At 39.3% G+C, this 26,647-nt stretch overlaps 1 protein-coding gene across 20 annotated transcripts in view; it reads right to left on the bottom strand.

Annotated features, from left to right (window-relative positions):
• Positions 1-26,647, bottom strand: part of obscnb (obscurin, cytoskeletal calmodulin and titin-interacting RhoGEF b) — a 57,531-nt gene that overhangs the window by 17,513 nt on the left and 13,371 nt on the right. For 4 of the 20 annotated variants that reach the window (XM_085140202.1, XM_085140195.1, XM_085140193.1 and 1 more), the window contains 38 exons: positions 26,250-26,531; positions 25,792-26,067; positions 25,436-25,708; positions 25,077-25,343; positions 24,725-24,994; positions 24,374-24,640; positions 23,970-24,236; positions 23,767-23,879; positions 23,536-23,689; positions 23,278-23,439; positions 23,048-23,152; positions 20,699-20,965; positions 18,818-19,087; positions 18,444-18,710; positions 17,683-17,949; positions 17,326-17,592; positions 16,966-17,235; positions 16,617-16,886; positions 15,804-16,070; positions 14,786-15,052; positions 14,425-14,691; positions 14,009-14,275; positions 13,581-13,847; positions 13,152-13,418; positions 12,717-12,983; positions 11,915-11,980; positions 11,579-11,641; positions 10,922-11,002; positions 9,569-9,640; positions 7,602-7,667; positions 5,825-6,490; positions 5,308-5,574; positions 4,634-4,903; positions 3,647-3,913; positions 2,995-3,273; positions 2,186-2,443; positions 1,743-2,009; positions 1,322-1,594 (listed from right to left, as the gene is read on the bottom strand). In XM_085140202.1, the coding sequence (XP_084996328.1) occupies positions 1,322-1,594; positions 1,743-2,009; positions 2,186-2,443; positions 2,995-3,273; positions 3,647-3,913; positions 4,634-4,903; positions 5,308-5,574; positions 5,825-6,490; positions 7,602-7,667; positions 9,569-9,640; positions 10,922-11,002; positions 11,579-11,641; positions 11,915-11,980; positions 12,717-12,983; positions 13,152-13,418; positions 13,581-13,847; positions 14,009-14,275; positions 14,425-14,691; positions 14,786-15,052; positions 15,804-16,070; positions 16,617-16,886; positions 16,966-17,235; positions 17,326-17,592; positions 17,683-17,949; positions 18,444-18,710; positions 18,818-19,087; positions 20,699-20,965; positions 23,048-23,152; positions 23,278-23,439; positions 23,536-23,689; positions 23,767-23,879; positions 23,970-24,236; positions 24,374-24,640; positions 24,725-24,994; positions 25,077-25,343; positions 25,436-25,708; positions 25,792-26,067; positions 26,250-26,531 (9,078 nt within the window). The remainder of the gene's footprint in view (positions 1-1,321; positions 1,595-1,742; positions 2,010-2,185; positions 2,444-2,994; positions 3,274-3,646; positions 3,914-4,633; positions 4,904-5,307; positions 5,575-5,824; positions 6,491-7,601; positions 7,668-9,568; positions 9,641-10,921; positions 11,003-11,578; positions 11,642-11,914; positions 11,981-12,716; positions 12,984-13,151; positions 13,419-13,580; positions 13,848-14,008; positions 14,276-14,424; positions 14,692-14,785; positions 15,053-15,803; positions 16,071-16,616; positions 16,887-16,965; positions 17,236-17,325; positions 17,593-17,682; positions 17,950-18,443; positions 18,711-18,817; positions 19,088-20,698; positions 20,966-23,047; positions 23,153-23,277; positions 23,440-23,535; positions 23,690-23,766; positions 23,880-23,969; positions 24,237-24,373; positions 24,641-24,724; positions 24,995-25,076; positions 25,344-25,435; positions 25,709-25,791; positions 26,068-26,249; positions 26,532-26,647) is intronic. The other 16 variants (XM_085140194.1, XM_085140197.1, XM_085140196.1 and 13 more) reach the window with 16 other exon arrangements.

The following is a 26,647-nucleotide window of genomic DNA, read 5'->3' on the forward strand; positions in this document are numbered from 1 at the left end:
GAGAATTATTTTTCAAATTTCAGATGATATTTGGATGCAAACTATAATGTTGTATTTAAAATGTTTTATCCCCGTATACCAGTATTATTTCCCAAATGTTGTCAATACAAACAAAGGCAGTAAAATTTAAAGCATACTTTTAAAGATAAAAGACATTATTATCATTATTAAGTTTCGACATTATTTTATCTTGAAGAAGAACTCAATGCAAACTTAGAATCCCCAACACACATGCCCATATGCTGACAATACAAATGATGGCAGTAAGAAACATAGTTTTAAATACCTCCATATATATCATTATTGTCACTTTAACCCTCAGATTGATCTACTGACCTTGTAGGAAACGCACATGCACACTAATGCCTCTAAAAACATTACCTCCTTGGGAGAGGTTTTAGACCAGAGCGTCACTCTGAATCAATCATTTTGTGTTCTGTTTTACACCAGGCTCAAAGTGAGGTCTGTCTACTGTAGCTTGAATGTGAACAATATAAGGCTAGCATCATTAGAAAACTAGTGTTTATATCTGTTTGTAAAGGATTTTATCAACAAAACTGTCACAACGTTGCTAGATTTAGTCAGACCAGGTGTGGGGGCTTGTGTGATCCCATCGCAAGTTGCTCTCTAGTTGTCCTTTTCACTATTGTGTAATAATACTCACTGTTTACACGTCAATGATGATGCATCAGAAAGTACTTCTTAATGTATAACAATGCTCCACAAAATTAGTAAATCTGATTGTGTTTCAAAGTGAGAAACATAACCGTGATTATTATTTTTCATCATTTCAGCAGCCCTACATTCAAAAGAAGAGCAGCATTTTTAATACTAGTTAACTGAGTCGAAAAGGTTACTAAAGCTTTACTGTGGTGCTGCACCCAGTTGTATTTTTTAGATTATATCAAAGCATATGGCATAAAACATAACTTCTTATTATTAATGAAATGCAAACTACTGCTTCTCATGCATGATGGAGCACTAATATGTCAAATAGCTGAACCCTGCAGTAAAAATATGATTATATATGAAATATAATTATATTTCATAGCATATAACCCCATATTCTTCACAAAGAATGGCACATTTTGTTGTAGTAAATGCCAGTTATTAAATAGAAAACATAAATATATTAGTTTCCTGCTTCTACTATTTAATTCAAAATAATAAGGAATACTGAAGTAGGAAAATTGACCCATTTTAAATGTAGAATTAAAACACTGCAGGATCCTTAGAGATTGTAAAAGACTAAAAGAGACTGTTTTATCTCAGTCTCTGGGGAAAAGCTTATCTCAGTCTGCAGTTAACATTTTTATGATACCTTTGACCAAGAGCTTGGCTGTTGATGTTAAACTGCCAGCTTTGAAGGTGACAGTGCCAGAGTCATCTGTGGCCAGGTTCTTTAAGGTGAGTGTGTAGATGTGGCCCTGGGCCAGCCCTATCTCACTAAAGGGGCTGTTCTCCAACAAGCTGCCATCCAGCCACCACTGGACCTTGCTGTGGGCTTTACCAGAGAGCTGGCAGGAGAAAGTTGCCCATTCGCCAACAAAAACATCGGTGGACTTAAGGCCAGAAACAATGAAGACTTCTTTTGCTGTTGAGTGGAAAATATGAATACATTGAGCCTTAAATGTACTCATAATCATCATAATGCCAACTCTAAACAAAAAACACACAACATATGAGCCAGATAGAAGTTTCACAATTAAGAAAAACTGCAACAGTACTGAATGGGAGGCTACCTTGCACTGCTAAAGAAGCTGTAGTGAGCTGGTCTCCTGCATCGCAGGTGTAGTAGCCACTGTCATCAGGCTCCAGATTCCATATACAGAGCTCTTGAATACACCCTGACTGTCTCATCTCATACTTCTTACCAGGCCGGAGGACTAATCCTCCTTTCCTCCACTCAACACAAACACCCGGCTTAGAGAGCTCACAGTGCAGAGTGATATCATCACCCTCTATGGCATCCTGGTTCTTGAGCTCTGTCTGGAAGAAGACTGGGGCACCTGGTGAGAGTTTAAAGTAAGAAAGGTTGATATAACATATTGAGATGGCAAGTTCGATGTCAAATAGTGGAGATGATGAGAGAAACATCCCTGAGGGCTTCAGACTATACTGGGTGGTTGAAGGAGGTGGACGTTCAAGAATATTTTAGTTGTCCATTTCAATCCAATGTTTTTACCTTCCACAGTCAGCGTGACATCACACTGTGCATCCCCAGTGTCGCAGGTATACGTTCCGGCGTCGTCGGCCACCAGGTTGTGAATACGAAGCTGATGAAATGCTGCATTCTTCTTCAGGTCATACTTGAGACCCGCTTGGAGGGCCACATTGTTTTTGATCCAGGTGACCTTACCACTGGGGTCAGAGATGGTGCAGGCCAAAGTGACCGTTTCACCTTCTAATGCAACAGTGTTGTGTGGCTTCTCTAATATTAGCACTGCAAATACAGGACAAGTAGCATTTATATGCAACCTTTTCTGTTGTGCACTGGCATTATGCTTTCATTCTTGATTTCTGTGCACTACTGTAACACAAATTATACATAAAATAATATGACAATAAAAAAAAACGTAGAATTACTGTCTTGTGTTTGTATGTTTATAGCAAGCAGTCAAATTGACTTTAAATCCATGTCTAGCTAGACTAATATAACAAGCACAGGGATGAAAATTACATACAGAATTTAATGTTACTAATGTAAGAAATGGATTACCTCACCAAATGGGAAATACAGTCACAATAATAACTATGCTGCAGAACTACATTATATATCTGAAACTACCCAGTTTTAAAACATACAATTTACAGTAGTATTGCTTTGTTGAGCTAAAGTACCTCTATCTGCCCTTTAAAATTAATAAATACTATAAAATATATTTAATGAAAATACAAAAAATGTAAAATGCCAGTGGATTTGAAAAAGAATAATAATAATTTGTGTTTTTTGATGAAGATGGCTCTGAGGGTGAAAACTCTCATCTCCTTTACCTTTGGGTTTTTCCTCCACCAGAAGACAGGCCACACTCTTCTCTTCTCCCACCACGAAGGCAACATCTCCAGATTCATCCGTGGTTACCATCTTGAGGACCAAGCGGTGCACTCTCCCTATAATGCTCATTTGATTCAGATCATTATTTTGAAGCAGGTTGTCTGAAAGCCACCATTCCCCATTGGTGACACCAGAGTGTGACAGCTCAACCTCAAAGACGGCGTCTTTCCCAGTGGTCACAGTAATGTCGCAGAGTTCTCGAATGATTCGCACATGCTCTGAGGGTGAATGGGATGATGGATGATGAGAGATCAGAGATCAGTTCTGTGCAGAGCTTCCAGACATCATGACTATGAGGGCATATGCTTACTCAACATGTCATTCCCAGATCTAAGAAACATAGATCTAGTGGTGTTTTTAACACCCTAGAGCTACTAAACTATCAACAATGCATATAAATAAAATCAGATAATTCCAGTAAAGCACTGGACTCTCTAAATCTGTGAATCCAAGAGAATTAGCTGTGAGTAGAGGATACACTTTTCTCCAGTACTTGATAATGGGGTGAATATGAACTTCAGGAAGGATGAAGACAAGAGGAGAGGAAATGAGAGACACAGACAGGTGATAGATGAAGATGTGCTCTGTTACCTTTTACAGTCAGGGTAGCAGTGCTTTTCTGGTCTCCAGTATCACAGGTATATTCCCCACTATCCTCCATGATCAGCTTGTGTATGATCAGAATGTGAGTGGTTGCTTTTTGCTCCATGATGTATTTCTCTCCCTGTGTGAGAAGAGTTGAGCCCTTCCACCAGGTCACCTTGTGATCAGGGCTTGATACCTCACAGGACAGAGAGGCTTCGCCTCCTTCTTTGGCCTCTTGACTTTTCAGCTCCTTCTTGAATACTACAGGTGCAGCTGCCAGAGACACCAATTTCATTACGATGACAGACTTTAAAACTTTAGAAAGTGAACACTGACACCAGAAAACACACTATAATCCACAGCGAGGCTGCACAGTCCTTCCAAAATTTACATACAATCAATCAATGTGCTCCAAGGAGACCTACAATCCACCCATTCACAAGTTTAAAGAAAGTCACAAATACAACTAATCAGAAAAAACTCAACAATCAGAACAGTTTTGCTGTTGGTGGTGCATGGTGCATGTCTTAAATCCTTAATCCAAGTAACCCCAAACATGAAAAAGTCAAAGACTCAACACTTCCAGCTTCAGCTTAACTGAAGAAAAGTAAAACAACAGTTATAACAGCATTCGGTGATATATAAAAATTTACTGGATGAAAACACATTGATCAACAAGACCGATATGTAATTTTAGTACTAAAATGAGAAGTAAAAGAGTTTTATTAGTTCCAAGTTCAATGGAAAGTAAGGTGAGCATGCATGTACTCTGGAAATAGAAATGTAATGGAAAGTGAGAATTTTCTTTAGATGCCATAGCAAGATGAAAAGATAACAAGACAGTTGTTGCTTTTAAGAACTTCTGAAAAAATAGAGAGAAAGTATCCAAAAACAAGAAGACTGAGAGCAAATGAGCAGAAGATAATCCCAAAATTATTGTAGAAGCCAACTGGAAGATGTTCCCAAGGAATACATTGCGTACAATTCCCTTACCTCTGACTGTCAGAGAAGCTGTGGAAGTGTGGTTTCCCACAGTGAAAGTTACTGTCCCTGAATCAGCTGTAGTGACGCCTCTGAGTGTGAGGCTGTGCAGCCGGCCCTCAGCCTTGATCAGGTTCATTTCATTATTCTGCAGAGGGACATCCTGGAGTTTCCACAGTGCCACTGGTGCCTCCTCATGAGAAACCAGACACTCAAAGCAGACATCTTCACCCTCGAACACAACGCAGCTCTCCAAGAATTTCAGTATTTTAACCTCGACCTCTGTTTGACAAATACAGTTTAGAAGCACACAACGTTTGATGAAGTTCAAGTTGATCATTTATGAAGATTTCTGATTAGCTACAATTACCAGTGCCAAGTGAAGAAAACAGAGAAGTGTTTGTTAATATTTGTGAAGACAGAAATGTGAAAGGCTCAAATGGTGAAATCAGTGATTGAGCTCAAGAGAAAAGTGCTTACAAATAACAAGAAGTGCACAAAAGAGTGAGGTGCTAATGAATATGAGACGAGCAAGTTTTCTTGAACACTGAAAACACTTCATGCTCAAGTGTTGCTCTGTGAGAAGATGGTCAATAAGAGGGAGTATGTTGGAAATGAAGGATGACTGGGCTCCAGCTCAAGAGAGTGCATGGGAGGAGGAGTCTTAAATAGAAAAAAAATCCTACCCTTCACAGTGAGGACAGCTGAAGTCTTCTGCCTGCCTGTATCACAGGAGTACTCTCCTGAGTCAGTTCCTTGCAGTTTGTAGATAATAAGCTCAACTACAGTCCCTTCCTGCTTCAGGTGATACTTGTTGCTGGATGCCAGCACCTGATCACCACACCTCCAGACCACACTGACCCCCGGCTTTGTGATTTCACAACGAAGACAGGCGCTCTCTCCTGCTTGTCCTTCAAGGTTCTGTAGCTGGGTTTTGAAAAGGACAGGCTTGGCTGTAGAAAAGTGAGAAAAATGAGTGAAATTTTTTAGGAGAAATGAAAGAATGAATACACTTAAGTTTTAGCCTTCAACTCGCACATGTGAAGAAGAAAGCAGCAGAAGTTTGAGTCAAAGCTACATACTTTAGTTTATAGTTTAGAGTATTAACCTAAGGTCAAGTCAAATATTTCGAGCAACATTCTAATAAAGATAAACCAAAAAGTCACTATTGCCACTATCTTTAAACTACTAACAACAGCATACCCTTCACAGCTAGCTGTGCAGTGCTACGACGATCACCGGCATCACATGTGTAACTCCCAGAATCCTCTGAGTCAACATCATGGATTATTAGTGTAGCCAGGTGTACTTTTTGTCTAATTTCATACTTTGCACAAGGACAAAGACCAAGTTCTCCCTTCCTCCACTCCAAAGGAGCACCAGCTTTAGATAGTTCACAGTTCAGGGTGACACTGTCACCCTCATCAGCCGTTTGGCTTTCCAGCTCTTTTGTGAAAATAACTGGAAGAGCTGATGGACAAAAAAAAAGGAAAATGGGGTAATTATGCAAAAAGGAACAGGGATGATGAAGAAAGGAGAAATGAAGTAACAAATGAAGGACTTGTTGGAAGAAGAAGAAAACATGCGATAGCTTCATCCTACCATTTACAACCAGAGATGCTGAGCTTATTGTATCCTCTAAAGTGCAGGAATAGCTTCCTGTATCTCCAGGCCTCAAATCAAGAATGTGCAGCTCATGACAGAATCCTTTTTGTTTTATCTGGTACTTTTCTCCACAGCTCAGGACTTCTGATCCTTTCTTCCACTCTACATGGACTCCAGGTTTTGATAGCTCACAGTGCAGGGTAACACTACCTCCCTCTTCAGCTACTTGGCTCTCCAGGTCTCGAATGAATATGACTGGAAGAACTTGGGATTAAATAGATAAAATAATCTGTTGGTATGTATTATGGTAACCCATAGGATTTAATAACAAAAGATTAGTTTGGTATAAAAATATACTTTTTAACCTACTAAAAACAAAAATAGAAAATAGAAAAAGCATCCAATATAGTAGCTCTATTGCTCAAACACAAAATAACACTGATACACGGTCAGGGCAGGTACACCTCTGCCTATTCGAAATATAGCACTAAAAGGCTGTCAAATACAGCTCTCAACTATTCTTGTTTGAGAAGAACAAGAAAATAATTCTGCATATCTGGTATTCAGAGGTAATAACAAGTGAGTAACAACCAATTCGGCTGAATAAAAACAAAACAAGGAGAATAAAGAAAGCACAGTGCCACTAATTTCATTCCAGCGCTCTGGTATCCAGCTGTAGCAGAGGGATGACATCAAAACCAGCAGGTTTACCTTCACAGTCATAAACACAGTACCGAACAAACACAAGAAGAATGGTGATGTTTAAGATAAATAAGAGAAAATGCTTGTTAACAAACTAGTAAAATACAGAAGAAAGTCTATAAAAATCAACAGTGAATGATTTACAAATATCCAAAGTTGCACTTGAAGTTGCACAACCAACAAGCACCAAAAAGCACAAATGAGGCAAAGACTCAATGATGCCTGAAATTTGAGCCTGTGTGGCCGCAGCATGTTTAGTACAACAGTACTCAGTAAATATGAAACATAGACAAGTATGTAGTTCATTTTAAGCTCAAACATTTAATGTTATTTTCTGTGATGCTATGTAAGGATTGTGCTTTGCATTTCTGGATTTTCAAAGCTTGAGGTGTTTTTCCTTCTGCTTAATATTAACTGGGCTGCAAACTAAAAGGTTTTTGTAATGTTCGCAGACCCCCAGCTGCCTGTTGTGAGAGTGTTGAGTGTCTTTAAAGGCAGGCAGGCTGCCCATTGTACCCTTTTTGTCTCTGCTGGGAGTTGAGAAGGTCGTGACGGGACCACAGATTTGAAACTGTGAATTTATTCAGCGTCTTTCATATTTGTAGATGAAAGTCTTGCATTCATACAAGACTCCTGTGACAACTCTTTAGCAGTCAAGAACGCCAGCACATACCTTCAGTTTTCTTTAGGGTGTCCTGCTTCTCAGCTTCAGTTGTCAAAGTCACTGCTGAGGTCTGTGCTGTAATTGTATTTATTTAGTTGGTTTTAATTGACTTGCATTAACTAGAACTTCAGCTTCAACAACAGAATAATTGATGCAACAAATCAAAAGCAACATGCTTTTATATCCAGATGTTTCACCTACACTTCATTCCTAACCCTGACAGTGACTGATAGAGGAAAAGCTCCTAACTTTCACTTATTTTTAAATAACACACAGAATCGTGCACTGGATTGGAAATGCAGTATCTTAAAATAGTACTGACACACCATAACAAATAGCACTCAGCGTCCTCATATGGACACACTGAGCACTGCATTAAGGCAAGAAGCATTTCTAAGGCACAGATTTTATATTATTTAACTTTATCTTCCATATTTCATCAGGTTAATGGGACCACAATATAGGTAATTATAATTAGTGTAAATATATGGCAAACTTTTATTTAATTGCACAGGAAAATTTACAAAGCCAGGCCGACGCACATGATCACACACAATATACACTATGTGTCACAAACTAAAAAGACTTAAAGCTAGACTGAGAGACAAGAGACTGGTCTTATATCAGTACTGGTATCCATTATTTAAGATAAACTTTCTTGCAACAAACGTCTTTGCAGCAATCTTTCTGCCAACATATCACAACCACATGAAGCACAAGAAGCAAACTGCAGTGCGTGGGATAGGACAGTTTAAAAACAACACTCCATAGCAGCGTAGCCACAGACAAAATTATTCCATATAACTCAATATTATGAAATCTATTTCGATTCTGATAGGATTCCTGAGGGCAAGTAGTGAAAAACTTCATGTTATTATGTTAAACCCAGTGTTCAAGTGAAAATATTCAAAACAATAACCTTTGTATAAAGTAATGATGTAATTAATTATTCCATAATTAATCAGGCTGAATAATTATGAAGTTACTCAGTGCTTCCTCAGGTGAAAATATATATTAGTTGTGATCATTAATGAGCGAGTCAATTTACCATTACTTCATGAATAAGTATTTAGCGTATAAAAAAGGACAAAATCCCCATTCTGCCTGATGACTAATACTATAGTCTGTTCAGGACCAGTAAGATCAATCATTCTTTGTTTGTAGTCTCCTATTACATACTACATTTTGTTCAGTAAACTGGACAAAAGTGGTCTTTATCTTTTATGGTCCAGTTATCGGTGACAGAACTGGTGGAAAGCCAATTAAATGCAGACGGTACAAAGTATGTAAAATAGGTTCTAATCAAATTAATATTCCTAAAAGGTGACTAGCTTGGAAAAAATAACGTGACATTTCAGTATAAATTGCCTATTTCACCCAAATGTGTGCTGGCAGTTCTGGAAACACCAGACCAGCCTTTAAGCTGTATGAATGAAAGCAATTACCATTACTTCATTAATTAAGTAGTTAATATATAAAGTATAATGTGATCACCATTCTGGTAGATCACTAGTCCATTAGGAACCAGTAAGATCAGTCATTCCATTCTTCGTTCGTGGTCTCCAGTACTTCATCATAAATATATCAAATATCACTGACTATAGTAATATCAGTGAAAATATCATAACATGAAAGCATAAAAGTAATTATTTTTCTACAAATCTTTAACCTGCATAAAAAAACTTTCCAGCAATTTTATCAAAAAATAGAGTAAATTAAAGTTGTTACTGCTCAAGTTCTTTAGAAAAACTCAGATAACATCGAATTGTTTGCTTTTAAATTGACTTAACCTTAGAAATCAATTTAACTAACTTTAAAAAAGTCACACAGACGAGCTACAGTCAAACATATTTCAATCCGCCAAACAATGTGACGAAAACACAAGCATGCAGCAAACAATGAGAGTAATGTAGCAATAAAGTGTACTGTACAACAAGAAACCTGCTGGTCAATGCAAAAGACAAGTCTTTGCATACCTGCGAGCTGCTCTTTGGTCCCCTGTTGCTGGGTAGCTGGTTTGTCAGTGGTTCCAGCAAAAGGCTTATCAGCTGGGATAAAACACAATAACCTTACAACTGGAGTTCTAGCGTAACTTTAACACAAGAGCCAGAATTAGAAAGGCACAGACACAAACACGAATGTCGCACATTCTTATGTGATCCGCTTACAAGTGTGCAAACTGAATACTTTAAACAACAAGAAGTTCTCAGAGAGTACAAACCTCCACCAAGGCAGCACACTCTCTAGTCTCTATTTTAAGGGAATATTATTGTATTTTGTGTAATTTCATGTTGTTTTCTTTGTTCTTTTTAAAGCTACTTTAATAATCAGTGCAGTATAAATCAGATAAGGACAGCAGCACAGATGTTTACTTTGATTACACAAACATGTAGGGGTAGGTAGTGGAAATAAAGGAAGAGTAAATAACTGGACATTAATAATTTGACCTTATTTTATAATATCATCCTATTAGATAGTTATTATATTTCCAAGTGTCAAGGCAGCTCATTATCATCCTCTTGACAATATTGTCTTGAAAAATATAACACATCTTGGGGTCAACTTGAAATACAGGTAAATTTGACACATAAAAGTGAGGTCAGAGGTCAATGGGTGGATGACTGGTTGTGTAAAGCGCTTTGGGGTCCTTAGGGACTAGAAAAAGCGCAATACAAATACAGGCCATTTACCATTTAAGATAATTTTTTTTGTCGATTACTGACCGATAAATGATTAAGCTCACATTAAAGGGTGGATGTAAGAGATTTTCAATGGACTGATAACATGCCCCCACTCTACACCCCTACAAATTTTTATCAGAATACATTCAAATCTTTTCGAGCTATTGCGTTTACTAACGAATGACACACACACACAGAAGCACGCAAACCACTGCTACCAAAAACAAAACCTTCTTGGTGGAGGTAAAAATAACTGGGGGGGGGGGGGGGGGGGGGGGTTGTGGGGGGTTAATATCTGTGATGACATGAAGCACTGAAATATTTCAAAATGAAAAAACCTACAAGCAACAACAAAAAACAAAAACACCTCAGACCATTATCTCAGTGATCCGACACAAAATGCGTCACAAACACAACAAAATGTTCCCTGTTTAACACAGAACACAATGCAGCTGGCACTATAAAAACATACAACGAAAGCCAGCTTCATTATGTATTTTTGCCATTCACCTCACAGTACATATAGATGAGCACACACTGAAGCAAAGACTGACAGGACTGCGCACAACATTTTAAAAGACTGCAACTGAATTTTCTCACTGCTCTTGCAGTGTCCGGAAAAATCCATGCAAACACGCACTGCATTACCTTCACTTCCCACTTTAAGCTCTCTTGAATGTCCCTGAAAATCCTGTTTAGGAGTTTGTTCAGTTGTTGTCAATGTCACCGCTAAAACGATTGAACACAACATTGGTCCCATCATTTGAATTTGTCATAGTAAAGCAGCAGAAACATGTAATTCAAGTCTCATCAAGAGCAGAAACACAAACAGCTGATGGAATCAAAGACAGCTTCATATCTTCATACTAAGTCAGTCTCCATGCAACAAAATAATCTAGTGACCACACAAATCCACAGATGTGGAGACTGAAAATATTGCTGTTTTTTTTTTCTGCAACAGTAGCGCAAACCACAAAAACATGACAAAGACCAAAACATCAGTAAGTGCAAATCAAAAACAGTTTTCCAGCAGCAAATCTTCCAGCAGTCCTACAAAAAACAAAGCAAACTAAATAGAAATTACGCCAGAAAGCAACAAGACAATTTAAGCCAAGTCATGACCCAACAACTTTCTCTCTTTGGCAAAGGTCAACAGCCAAACAGAGGTACAAAGTCCCTAATGGTTTCATTTACTTAATTTGTGACTCCTTTCAACAAAGAGCTGCAGTGCATACACTGATTCACTGCAAAGGCACAATGGAAACAGGATAAACCAACAAACAAGCCGAAACTATTGAAAATTACCTTCTACCATCTCATTTATCTCTTGCCTCTTGTGCTTGTCTTTAGCAGCTACAGACAGAGATTCTGAAATACAAATATGATATAGATATTACGCATTGTAGCCTTAAGGGAAAGAGACCTAAATACGCTATTGTAAGACAGAAGGAATATTCGATACAGCCAAAATCTAGGAAACAGCATACTGACAAATATATCTATCATGCATTTTACAGGCCACAGCATACAGGTACAATTTAAAGGAGGATTGCAGATGGCAGCGCAGAGGCCATTATCAAGCTGGACAGGGCAACATAACACTGACAGTTATGTTATTACATCACCATCATCCTTTCATACCTTTTTCTTTGGTTTCCTGCCTCTTAGATTCTGTAGCAGCTGAAGGAGGAGCTGCCAGCTTCACAGCTGAGAGGAAATAATTTTGTTTCAGATCGCTGTACTTCACCAATATATCAATTGAAAACTATCATCTGACAAAAGGGAGTTTCAGGAATGATTAGACCCCATAAAACAGAGCCAATAACTGCAATATAACATGACAGAACAGATCAGATGAAATGTAGACAAGAGAGGTTTATAGACCAACATAAATATAAGATCCAGTGCCAAGACTACCACCGATGAAAACAAACAAAACACACAAAAATGCAGCAACAAGTAAGGCTGCCTGAAATAGGTGAAGTGAAAAAGAAGAAGCCATTTTGTTTGGTAATTTCAAAGTGAAATCTTCAAGGAAAAGTCAGACTGTCAAAACGCAGGTACACTGCAGAAAAGCAATTCAGGCGAAGACTGGTTTCAACCTGATGATGCACTAAAATGTGAAAGATAGAGTAACACCCACATGAATGACATTTCATTATCCATCAGAAACAGAACAACTAAATAAACAGACAGTCTGAGAAATTTCAAAGCAGAAGCAAGTGCCACAATACAAGCGCTTCAGTTGAGATAAAACCAGTAAAATATAAGACAATCATCCATGCGGTTTAATCCAGTTATTATCATTGCATTTAAATGTAAACACAACGGGTGTGGTAACAAAAAAGCTAAGGAGTCTGAAAAAACAAAAGGTGAGAACTGTTACTGTATTACAAAGAAAATTTGATATACTTTAAATACAGATTTAAATCACAAATCCTACCCTTGATATTGAGACTTGCTGTGGTCTTCTGGTCTCCACACACACAGCTGTAGTCTCCACTGTCTTCAGGCATCACTTTGTTAATCACAAGTTCATTCACAGAGGCCTTCTGCTTCATCTTGTACCTCTCCCCAGACTTCAGGACCTGTGTTCCTTTCTTCCACTCTACTGGGACTCCAGCTTTAGAGAGCTCACAGCGCAAAGTGACACTGCCTCCCTCCTCGGCCTCCAGGCTCTCCAGCTTCAGTTTGAAGGTGACTGGTTGGGCTGAGCATTTATTAGTTTATTAATAGTAAGTTATATCCCACAACATGACATATATTTTGGGGGTGACAAAAGTGGTTTAAAACATAGAACACAAAAGGCAAACAGTGACAGCTTGAAATAAAAAAAATACAAAAACAAAAATAAATAAATAAATACATCTTCTCTTACCCTTTATGCTCAGGCTAGCTGTGGTCTTCTGGTCTCCACACACACAGCTGTAGTCTCCACTGTCTTCAGGCATCACTTTGTTAATCACGAGTTCATTCACAGAGGACTTCTGCATCATCTGGTACTTTTCTCCAGACTTCAGGACCTGCGTTCCTTTCTTCCACTCTACTGGGACTCCAGCTTTAGAGAGCTCACAGCGAAGAATAATGTCAGCTCCCTCCTCGGCCTCCAGGCTCTCCAGCTTCTGTTTGAAGGTGACTGGTTGGGCTGAGCATTTATTAGTGGGTTAGTAATCAGTGGCAGGGCATTACAGAAAACATAAATATCACATAACAAAAATACAAAATAACAAAGTGAGAAACAAGGATCCACAAGAACATGCAAATTTGAATCCACTGCACCAACTAACTGTGAAAATCCCCTTCCTACCCTTTATGTTAAGGCTAGCTGTGGTCTTCTGGTCTCCACACACACAGCTGTAGTCTCCACTGTCTTCAGGTACCACCTTCTTAATCACGAGTTCATTCACAGAGGACTTCTGCATCATCTGGTACTTTTCTCCAGACTTCAGGACCTGCGTTCCTTTCTTCCACTCTACTGGGACTCCAGCTTTAGAGAGCTCACAGCGAAGAATAATGTCAGCTCCCTCCTCGGCCTGCTGGCTCTCCAGCTTCAGTTTGAAGGTCACTGGTTGGGCTGAGCATTTATTGGTTCATTTCCAATCAGTGATATGTCATGACATAAAATACAAATATACACAAAAAATAAAATACAACTATTAAATAACAAATACTGAGAAACCAATGGCATGCTGACATAAACTATATGGAATAACTCTGTGAAAATCCTCTTCCTACCCTTGATATTGAGACTTGCTGTGGTCTTCTGGTCTCCACATACACAGCTGTAGTCTCCACTGTCTTCAGGCACCACTTTTTCTATCAAAAGTTCATTCATTGAGGCCTTCTGCTTCATCTGGTACTTTTCTCCAGACTTCAGGACCTGCATTCCTTTCTTCCACTCTACTGGGACTCCAGCTTTAGAGAGCTCACAGCGCAAAGTAACACTGCCTCCCTCCTCGGCCTCCAGGCTCTCCAGCTTCAGTTTGAAGGTGACTGGTTTGGCTGAACATTTATTAGCAGATTAGAAAACAGTGCCAGTGTTTTACATAGAACATAAAAATACACGTGAAAGATTCTGAGAAACACTGATTTGCAGTAACATGCAAACATAAAAACACTTTGCTGACTAACTGTGAAAATCCCCTTCCTACCCTTTATGCTAAGGCTGGCTGTGGTCTTCTGGTCTCCACACACACAGCTGTAGTCTCCACTGTCTTCAGGTACCACCTTCTTGATTACGAGTTCATTAACAGCGGCCTTCTGCTTCATCTGGTACTTTTCTCCAGACTTCAGGACCTGCATTCCTTTCTTCCACTCTACTGGAACTCCAGCTTTAGAGAGCTCACAGCGAAGAATAATGTCAGCTCCCTCCTCGGCCTGCTGGCTCTCCAGCTTCTGTGTGAAGTTTGGTGGCAATGCTGCACAAGCATGTTTTCATTACTCATCACAATTATGTCATACAAACAGTTTTAACAAGGCCACAGAATTGTGTCTCTTTGAAAATTCGCATACCAGTGACTTTCAAGGCTGCAAATGTCTTCTCGTCCCCGCATATGCATGTGTACGCTCCACTATCTTCTATCTTCAAATTCAGAATCTGAAGTATACAAGAGCCCTCTGCCTGCTTCATGTCATACTTCTCCCCTGGTTTGAGAATTTCAGAGTCTTTTTTCCACTGAACGACAACTGCAGGTTTTGATAGCTCACAGCGAAGTGTCACACTCTCCCCTTCTTTTTTCTCCTGGTTTTTGAGCTTCTCAATAAAAGTGGCGGGCAGGGCTAAAACAAAATGGAAAATTACTTTGAGTTTTGTTGGGTTGTAAAGAAGAATGAATAATGGGAAGCTAGGACAGCGGATGGAGTTGAGGTGCTCCAGTTGTCCAACATTAGTCTTTGGGACAGTGCAGCTGATTCTGAACAGTGGATTAAAATCTAGGATCTAAATCTAAAATCTAAAATTCTTAAATGAAAGGAGAATAATCCAATGAATTTGGGCAATGGTCACTCAGAAACACCAATGCATGCTAATGAATGTCATTCACAGTTTGTGGATGTACAGACAATACCTCAAACACACAAATACCAGACAAAGATATAAACGCCACTTAACACAAAAGCAAAGCATTCCTTGCAGTAACCTAAATACTGCAAATGACTGAAAACTGCAAGAAAAACACAGTAGAACTGTATAAATCCACAGCGGTTTCAAAAACATAAACATCCACAAGCTTGTAAACTCCTTGGATGGTATCAGCTGGTTTGGCACCAAAGTTGTTTGCATATGCGCTCTGATCTCCTGTGACTCCTCTTGAGTGACAGAGTGGACTTCCAAGAGTACTACACAATGTAACCACTGTCCGTATGTTTTGAGAACAAAATGTAAAATTGTGATTTTTGGATTCAATTTATAAAAAAAATAAAATAAAATCTCAAAATTAAAAGAAAACTTAGCTCAAACCTTTCTGCAGTGTAGTAAGATGTAAGTAAGAACAAAACGTTGTCTCACCTTCATTCATGCTAAAGTTCTCACCTTTAACGGTCACCTTGGCCATGCTCTTGGCAGTGCCTACGTCACAAGTGTAGATATCAGTATCGTTCTCCCCCAGTTGTTTGATGGTGAGAGTTAAGACGCCATCTTTCTGAGACATCTCATATCGCCCTCCAGCCTTGAGCTCTGTGTGACCTTTAAGCCATACAACCGTGGATGGGATTTGTTCCGTCGTGCATTGCAGAGTCACGGAGCCCTTCTCGTCTGCTTCACTGTCCTTTAGCGTTTTAGTGAATTTATGGATTGGCTCTGCAAAAAGGAAACTTCACTGTGACAATGTTTGCCACAGAATGAAACTACAGCACTAATCTATAGTTTAATTTTTAAAAAAGACTCCAGAACATATTTATGTCTAGCAAATATTTAAACTTTTTAAGACTTGGAATATTATTACTAATTCCTGCACCTATACACACCTGAGCTGGCATACTGGAGAAAATGTAGAATGATTTTCTGCGTTAAAAAGATTAAGTTTTCATGTAATGAAATGTGCTATATTAATACAATTGTCATTTTATCTTTACATGCCTTTACCTTGGATATTTTCCAGATGAATTAAATCATCATCACAAATACTTTTTAAAGGTCCTCTTGCCAGCTAGTATAAAAGCCACCACTAGGTGCTGCCTCCAGAAGGACTGACCCACAAGCACCTTTGTGTTACTTTACATATGTGTGTGGTATTTATTTGCTTGTGTGTGGAAAATCGAAACAAAACGTAGAATAATCGTATCCCATCAAAGCTGAAATGTGAAATTAGACCAAGGCAATTTTTGAGTTTTCTTAGAGTCTTACCCTTGATTTCTAGCTTAGCTCTGGTGGTTGCACCTCCAATAACTTCACAGCTGTACTCTCCAGAGTCTTGAGCAGACACATTATGGATGGTCAGTTTCATGACTCTATCTTGCTGGCTGAGCTCATATTTCTGGCTCTTTTTGATGGCTTTATCATCCTTGGCCCACTTTACAGCAAAACTAGCCTGTGTCACCTCACAAGTAAAAACAGCATCTTCCCCTTGAACGACACAAATATTCTGCAGTCCTTTTGATACAGATGAAGCTTTACCTGCAACATAAGAGGATAAATGTTTATTTTATGATTTGAATCATTGCCAAAGCCTCTTAAAGACCGATATCAAGCTTACCTTCAACTGTCAATGTTGCTTTGGAGCTCAAGTCTTTGATACTGAAGACTACCTCACCAGCATCAGCAGGGGAGACATCTTTAATAGTGAGCATGTATTTGCGTCCTTTGGTGGAAATGCTAAAGCGGCCTCTGTTTGTAACAGCTTGGCCATTGACAGTCCAGGAGCACTCATCTGTGCTCTCACGAGACAGGATGCACTCAAAGCTGCATGTCTCTCCCTCATTCACTTCAACTGATTTCAGCCATTTAGTTATTCCAATACCAATTTCTATGATAGAAACCAAATTGTGTATAAGTTAACTGTATATACGGAAAGCAGTGTGTACAAATAAATATACAAAATGATAGAAAAACACACCTCTGACCGTAACCTTTGCCTTGGATACCTCAGTGCCAAGGTCACAGCTGTACTCCCCAGCATCGTCTTTGGTGACATCCTTGATGATCAGGCCCAAAGACTTGCCTGTGTGAAGGAGTTCATATTTTGGCCCAGCTTTTAAGACTTTACCCTCTTTTCTCCATGTGGGGGAAACTCTCGGCTTGGATGCCTCACACGCCAGAGTGATCATGCCTTTCTCTTCTCCAATAACATCATCTAGTGACTTGAGGAACACAGCGTGCTTCTCTGCAGAAAGTAAAACAGTGATTGAGGGATAAATAAAAGCCTCATTTGTGAAATATCAAATAACTCTGGAACTGCATTTAATGCTCTCACCTTTAACCTTGAGTGTGACAGACTCTTTGACCTTGCGGACTTGAAAGGTGATTGTTCCTCCATCTTGAGGTGCCAGGTTCTTCAGTGTCAGCTTGTGAACCTTCCCCTCATGAGCGATGGTGTTAACTTCATTTGTGAAGAGCACCTTGTCATTCAGAAGCCACTGAGCTTCTTCATCAGCGTAGTTAATCTCACAGGTGAATACCGCATCGCTGTCTTCATCGACTTCTGTATTGGCCAAGTGCTTGGTGATTTTGATTTCACGCACTAGGCAGATGAATCAGGACAGCAGTTTCAGTTTGAAGAGCAATCACAAAATATTTCAAATCAATTTCTTTATTGCTTTATGGTTTATGCTAGGGGAACTCTGTGATATTCAAATAGACTCTATAAAAGATGGATGTAGCTTCTTGATCTGAAATAAAAAGCAAATGTGGAAGTGCTGCATTTATTTTATTGGTTGCACCAATGACTGTAGAAAACAGACTTCTGGTTGGATAGAAGTCTTTTGAAAATAATATTAGAATGACACTAATATCAATGTCAACTATTATTGAAAATCTTTAGCCAAAGAGCGTGCAATGTCCTCGGTTTCTCAGTCAGATTCTGACATTTGATTTCAAAGAACCAAAATGGATGGTGATAGTGAAAACTCTGAGCTCGAGGCTTCACAATAGGGAACTAATAGGTGGCTGACGTCACGGTGGCTTCATCCATATTTTAAACACAGTCTTTTGACAATTTAAAGTTGGAAAACGTACCTTCAACAGTAAGTGTGCCTTTGGTCTCAGCAGGTCCAGACTGACAGCGGTACTCTCCACTGTCCTCCTCAGTCAGCCTGTGAATGGTAATTTGGGCACGTGTACCATCTTGCTTGATGTTGTACTTGTCTGAAGCTGCCAGAGGTGCTCGACCTTTGAACCAGTTAACCTCTTTGGGTGGAGCAGAGAACTTGCAGCTGAGTATGGCTGAACTTTTCTCCTTCGCCTTAACATCTTTAATGGCTTCTGCAATCTCAAGTGGGCGCTCTGAATGTGAGCAACAATGACTGATTAGACTCAGCTCAAATCTAATGGGAGTTTTCTGTGTATACATACAGAATTTTCTGTGTGAACACAACACTGAAAACTTTTACCTTTAACTGTGAGCTGGGCTAAAGATTTGCTCTTCCCAGCTGTAAACTGTACAGCTCCCGTCATTGATGCTTTAGTCTTTTTGAAAGTGAGACGGTGCATTGTGCCTTCTTTCTCCAGTTCGACATCAGGCCCCTCCTGCAGAGCAACTCCATTCAAAGTCCATACAGGAGGTTTCACCAGTTCCATACTGATTTCCACTTCAAAAACAGCTGCAAAGGGTTCTGTGACTTCTACTGGACTAAGTTCCCGCACTATGCTGATGGACTGCTCTGAAGGGATCATAAAAAGAGAATGGATCAGTGAAAAGAATTCATCAACTGCAAATACTTCACATTCTTTCCAAGAAATTAAGAAATGACATCCATTTTTTTGCATGAAAGTCAAGAACTAAAGCGGGGGTGTCAAACATAAAGCCCAGGGGCCAGAATCAGCACCACGAAGACTCCAATCCAGCCCGTTGTTTAACATTGGAAAATGTAAAGAAGGATTGTATTTTCATATGTTTTACAGTGTTTCCAGTTGACAAAGACCTCCCTGATGGCAACAAAGTAATTAAACAATAGAAATTATGTAATGTTACACATTTACTTACAATTTTAAGCCAAAACAATTGTGCTGACAGATTTATTTCATTTACTACAACAGCAAACTGAGACATACTGTAGAAATTGCTTCTTTTTTATATTAAAATGATCTCATTGCTTAAATTTGTAGTTAATGCTGAGTACAGTGGCAGATAGGGGAGTTTCACTGGTCTGGCCTACACAAAACCAAAGTGGGCTGTGTGTGTAAATGAAATGAACTAAAGGTTGAGGCCAACCTTGAGGTCACACTTATCCAGTGTAGCTTTAGGGTTGATGGAATTTAAGGTTGATAAGGATATTTGAGAGTTCAAAGGTCAAAACAAAATATAAGCAAACAATCTTGATAGGGATCCCCCAGATTTTTACTGTTTTATTGCTTGTTTGTTTTTTAAATTTCACATTGAGAGATGTGTTTCATGTGTTGATATATAACTTCATCAATATTCTCCACCGACACGATTTGTTTATAGCATGTTCTCGTGATGCTATCTGATATATTCACCGTTAGGATTTATTGGTCAAGCCCTACACATTGTTTACTTGACTGGCTAAAATATGCACAACTGTCTGAATGATCTATTAGCATGTGTAAACATTCATCAATGATATTCAAATATGATAGTTTAATGACCTTACACATATGACTGCTTATATGCTTGCCCATATTTAATGAAGTTGACATGTGAATTTTGAGAGCTACAGCTCAAACAAGGGATTTATTTTTTTTTAATGCTGCATGCAACTATTATTGCTACCAACTATTAGCAATGGGTTCGGAATTATAAATCTTACTTTATAGGATGGAAACACCACACATTATATGCAAAATAACTGTATTTAAGTATAAGACTTTCATTTATCCAGAGCAACGCATCTTCATACAGTGTATGAAGTCATCCTGTGACTTCATACACTGTACCCCACACTGTGGTACATGCACAAAGGCCTTTTTTCTGTAATAACAGAAAATTCCCAACATTAAACTTCAACACATCAGCAAAACTAAAAACAGGTTGCACTAAAATTTAGTTACTCATTTAGATTAAGAAAAATCTTAAAATTTCAACTTCAATGTTAATTAATTTAGTAGGTCAGGCTTGTTATAGAACAACTGAGAGATAACATATTAAGAACCTTTTATACACATATTTCCCATTAGTACACTGTTTCAGATTGGCATACACCTCATTGAACTGGACACTGATGGCGTGTTTTCTGAGGATATAATGAGAAAGTATTTACATTTACAGTGGCAGTAAGTTTAAAATGAACTATTGTCACAATCCACTGTTTTACCTTCCACAAGCAGTTTACAGGATGTCTTGTCATCAGTGGCATCACAGGTATACGTGTCTTCATCCCCAGAGTCCACATCATTAACGGTGAGCTTTCGGTACAGGTCTTCGCTTTTGATCTCGTACTTCTTGCTGGGTTTGATCTCCGTCTTGTTCTTGTACCACTTCACCTTAGCACTGGCACGTGACACTTGGCATTCAAGATGACCACGATGCTTATACATCGCTATCTTATCCCTGAGTTGCTTCACAAACTTCACAGGCAGCTCTACAGTAACAATAACACTTAATCAATGAAAACTATTATGTGTGCCGCAAAGGGACATCACTGCAAAGGGTTTGCCGGTGTCTATGCATAAGTTAAAGTACTTTCAGATGGTATATGAATTGTATGGCATATTAATCCTTTTGGTGATATATTACTGCTTGCATTGAAATATAACATGTTTTGCAAAAGCTAAAGAAAAAAGAAAGAGTATATAATGACACTAACATAAAATTAGGCCATATATGCAAGTTACAGCAACTGATACAAAACTAGACAGCTATTCTCTTTCAGGATCAAATGATCTTTTCATACTAATAGAAATTAACGAATCAGATGCACTAAATATCTTATCTTTATGGCGGCCCTGAGAGGCCAAACGGACTGCAACTTAAGAAAACACCAGCAATAACAAAAACGCTGCAAAAGCACACAAAACACAACGGAAATAGGAAAAAACAAAACAGAAATAGGAAAAACGACAACAGAAATAGGAAGAAACAAAACAGAAATAGGAAAAACGACAACGGAAATAGGAAAAAACAAAACAGAAATAGGAAAAACGACAATGGAAATAGGAAAAAACACAAGGGAAGTGTTTCTGGGGAGACAATAACCCGACGGACCAGTTGCAGGAACCCAAAACATTGCAGTTGTGCTTTATCATGTTTCATATAATACTGATGACGGATTTTTAGGCTAATAGTCAGGCTAACACACTTACCTTTCATCTTTTGTTTCCTCACAAAACCGATAGATCCTCCACATCTTCCCAGCGCAATTCTTAGCATATTTTGGTTCCTGCAACTGGTCCGTCGGGTTATTGTCTCCCCAGAAACACTTTCCTTGTGCTTTTGGAAATCTGTTTTTTCCTATTTCTGTTGTCGTTTTTCCTATTTCTGTTTTGTTTTTTCCTATTTCCGTTGTGTTTTGTGTGCTTTTGCAGCATTTTTCTTATTGCTGGTGTTTTCTTAAGTTGCCGTCCGTTTGGCCTCTCAGGGCCACCGTACATCTTACTATAACACACAAAATATGTTTGTTTGCCTACAAAATCCTCCTTCACAATCAGGAGTTGATCAAAAAAATTGGCACAAATGCTTCTTAGGCCTCTGAAGTCTTATCTACACCACATATTGTTGATGTCATAATGTTGCCTAGGCTGGAGCCTATCATAGGTGTCATAGGGCAGGAGGCTATCCTGTATGTTTGTCACGGGGCTAACACGGAGAGATGGACAACCATTCACACCTGTAGGCACCAGAATCACCAGTTAACCCAATCCCACCAACTGCATGTCTTTGAACTGTGGGAGGAAGCCGCAGAGAGAACATGCAAACTCTACACAGAAAGCCCACGGCCAGGTGGTGGATTCAAAACCAGGACCTTCATGCCGTGAACTGCTCCACTGTGCTGCCCTAACAATATCTAATTTATAACCACAAAACATATATTATGGTGCCAGCATGTTGCCAAGAAATCACATAGCAATAGACTAAAATACTGGTGAAACAATACTGCATTGTGGGTACAAGTAATCTGTTTCACAATTAAATCACATTCTTGTACTGCTGGAGATTTTGAGATCCAATCTTCATAAGCCATCACACATTTAAAAACAAAAAGAATGCTTTTCCTCTGGAATAAAATTATAAAACTGTAAAGCTGTGCTGTTGTTGAGTGCTCATTTTGCCATCAAGCTTCAATGAGGAGTGACAATGTGAATGTGAAGTTGCAAATGGATTTTATATCTTACCAATATAAAGAATAAATATATGCAGAATGGCACAATGTGGTGACTCTCTTAGAATGATACTTCCTCAAGTTTTATTGTTTGTATCAGTAAATGATGTGGACACATTCTGGGAGAATAACTGACTAACAGAAGTCAAGCTGTTCATCAAATTTAAACATGTGTTTTATTGTTTGCAATTTTCTAAGAGCTCTTAACATAGTGAGAAGAAATAATCCATTTGCAGCCACACTGAACATCGCGGTGTGTAACAGCATTGGACTGATAAGCTATTACCATGCAACCATGCATTCAGTGTTATGTGATTTTAGTGCACAGAACACATATTCGTTTACCTTTCACTTTAAGTTTAGCAGTTGAAGATGCTTTCTCAGCTGTAAACTTAATTTCACCCATATCTTCTGGGGTAGCAGACTTGAAAAGCAGCACATAAGTTCTGCCTGGAATTAGAAACAGACATCATCGTGAAAACATCCTTATTATTCCCAATCTTTATTAAGGCAAATCCTGTAGCATTACATGCTTAGCTTAATTAAAACGGTTTTCCAATTTCTTGAGGCCTTACCCTCTTGCCTCATCTTTATGTTGTCAGTGGCTTTGAGTTTTGTGTTTCCTTTGTACCACTGGCACTCCACTTCATCGTGTGAGATTTCACAGACAAATTTAGCACTCTCCTTCTCCATTACCTCCAAATCTTCCAGCTTCTTAATGATCTTGATATCTCTGGCTGCAGGAAAAAGAGGCCAAGTACAGAAAACTTTACTGAACCTAGATTAATTGTGCCTTACTGATTTCCTTACTTTGTTGCATAATTAGTAATTACCATGAACAGTGAGCTTGGCGGAGGTGTTATCATCAGTAGTACGGCAGATGTACGTGCCTCCATCTTCAGGGCAGCATTTGTTGATGGCCAAAGTGCGCTTTTGGCCCAATGAATGAATAGCAAAGTTCTTTCCCGGTTTTAGTTCCACCTCATCCTGCAGATTCGGTGTTATTCAAAATGTTACATGTGTACTGGACACATTTAAATCAGCAGACAGTAATAATTTCTCACCTTGAACCATCTAACATCTGCATTCGCTCTGGACACTTCACATTCAAACGTAACCTTCTCCTTCTCAGGAACACTCATATCCATAATAGGTTTGGAGATCATAGCAGGAGCTTCTGTAGAATCAGCACATTAGACTTTTTTTTAGACTGGATTTTTTTTAGGAAACCTAGACCTCATGAGGACAAACATGAGCCCACCGTTACCTGTGACGATCAGTTTAGCTGAAGTATGCACTCCCTCTGCCTGGAAGGAAATCATTCCTGCATCCTCCTGCTTGAGACTGGACAATGTCAGGATGTGCTTCTTTCCCAGAGCTGTGATATGGCAGTTTAACCCTGACTTTAATTTGACCCTGTCTCTGTTCCAGGAGCCTTCAACATTGGCCTGACTGAGTTCTACCTCAAGTGTTACTGTCTCTGTTTCACGTGCCTTGGTTTCTGTTAGACCCTTTATTACCTGGATCTTCTTCACTGAAGGGAAAAGGAAAAGAGTGTTAACATGTAGGACTGATTTTGTGATAACAAGCGCCATGACAATGACATTCTTCTTCTTGTATGATATGCACATCATATTCTGTATTTAAAACATTAATCTTGATGAGTCTTACTCTCCACGCTGAGCTTGGCCTGGGTCTTATCATCCAGAGTTTCGCAAGAGTAGATGCCACGGTCGGCATAAGTCACACTCTGGAAGACCAGAGCCTGCTTAGCTCCCTCTACCCGAATCTCCATGTTTCCTGCAGGTTGCAGCACTACACTGTTCTTCATCCACCTGACTTCATCCGATGCCTTACTGAGCTCCACTTCCATCCTCACTTCGCTTTGCTCCTCCACTGTCAGGTTTTCTAGCTTTTTCTTGAAAGTCACAGGTTCATCTGGAAGGGACACAAAGAATGTTAGATGGAATAATGTGTTCATTTATATAAACAGTTAAACAATAATTCCCATTATTATCTTACGTTGCACTTGTAGAGTAGCTTTGCAGCTTTTGCCTTCTGCATCAACACTTATCTCTCCTGCATCTTTCTGAGTGACTGAGGTGATGGTAAGTGAGTGGCTGCCACCACCTTGCTCAAGCTTATACTTCTGCCCAGAAACGATGGGGATACTGTTGTGGAGCCATCTGACGCTGACGTCTGCTGGGCTGACGGCACACTTGAAAACAGCATCTTTTCGCTCCGTTGCAACCACGTTGTTCAGTTTGGTGACCAGCCTCACTAATCTTGGTGCTGAAAGGAATAAAGCATAATTATATAAAGAAAAGGCTTCCATCCTGGAAATATGTTTTTTTTAGTTAAACTAGTTAATTACCTTTAGAGGAGACTTTAGCAGATGTCTTGTCATTTCTACATTCACAGCTGTATTCTCCTTCATCTTCCTTAGTCATGCCAGTCACAGTGAGAATTCGCCTAGCACCATCTGCTCTGACACAGAACCTGCCTCCAGGTTTAATCTCACGGCCATTATGGTGCCATACAACATCCCCTGAAGCTTGATTTAGTTCGCAAATCAGGCTTAGTGTACCTCCCAGTTCCACTGTGGCAGGTTTCAAAGGGAGAACAAACTTCAAAGCTGAATCTGAGAAGAAAGCATGAGAGGGAAAAGTTCAAAGAAAAATCTTGCATCTGCAGATGCATGAGAGTCGTATTTAAGACTTTTCTATGACCTGCCTTTAACTTGAACTTTGAACTCCAGTTTATCATCCGCAGTTTGACAAGAGTACGTTCCACTGTCTTTCATTTCTGCAGATTTCACTATCAGGGTACGAGAAAGGCCCTCTTTTTTCATTTCATACTTTCTGCTCTCCTTGAGCTCCACGCCATCTCTAAACCACCTCACACTACCGCCCTCTGCGGTCAGTTCAGTGGATAAAACAATGCTTTCACTTGCTTGAACCACGCATGTGTCCTTGACAGGTTTCTTCTGGAACTTTATGGCTAAATCTAGAAAGAAGAACTTATTTTCAGTACTTTGTACAAATAAGTGGTAATCCATTGGCAACGTGTTATATTTAAAATAAATGTACCTGTTAGCTGCAACTTAAATACCAGCTTCTCTGTTCCAGCCTCACACGTATATTCTCCAGCATCCTTTTTCTCCACTTTTTCTATCACCAGCTCACGAGTTTTGCCCTTAGACTCCATGTGGGCTCCTTTGCTGGAAGTCAGCAGCTTGCCATCCTTGTACCACTTTACCTCTGTCTTGGAATCTGAAACCTCACAACTAAGCGTGGCTCTCTGTGAGAGAGAAGTTTTCACTTCCTTCTGGACTGACTCCGTGTTAGAGAAGCCAGCTGGGGCTTCTGACCAGCAAATGGAAAGAAAAAACATCAATCAATGTGAAATGCAAAACAGCTTTAAGCAACTATGACTCAACTTACTGGATACAAACGAGGCAATCTGGCAGAAATACTACAAACTAAGACTATTTTAAAGCTCATTAACATACAGTAGGAAAGTACTAGAGACAACTTATTGAGCTTACCTAACACCTGTATCTTAAAGGGCAGCTTCTCAGACCCAGCCTCACAGATGTACTCCCCAGCATCCTTCTTATCCACACTGTCGATCACCAGCTGCCGACTCCTGCCTTTTGACTCTACATGAACTGTCTTGCTGGTGGTCAGAAGCTTGCCATCCTTGTACCATTTTACCTCTGTCTTGATATCAGATACCTCACAGGTGAGAGTGGCTTTCTGAGAGAGAGTAGCTTTCACCTCCTTTTGGATAGACTCTTTGCTGGAGAAGGCAGACTTCACTTGGATCTCTGCAGAAATAACAGTGATTAATGTCATGGCAATGTAACAAGTTTAAGTGTGATGTGAGATAAATATAACCTAGAAAATCAATTTTCATAGCAACAAAGTGGATAAATACATAGCA

Source organism: Neolamprologus multifasciatus, chromosome 18 (genome assembly GCF_963576455.1).
Source record: "Neolamprologus multifasciatus chromosome 18, fNeoMul1.2, whole genome shotgun sequence".
NCBI classification, from domain to species: domain Eukaryota; kingdom Metazoa; phylum Chordata; class Actinopteri; order Cichliformes; family Cichlidae; genus Neolamprologus; species Neolamprologus multifasciatus.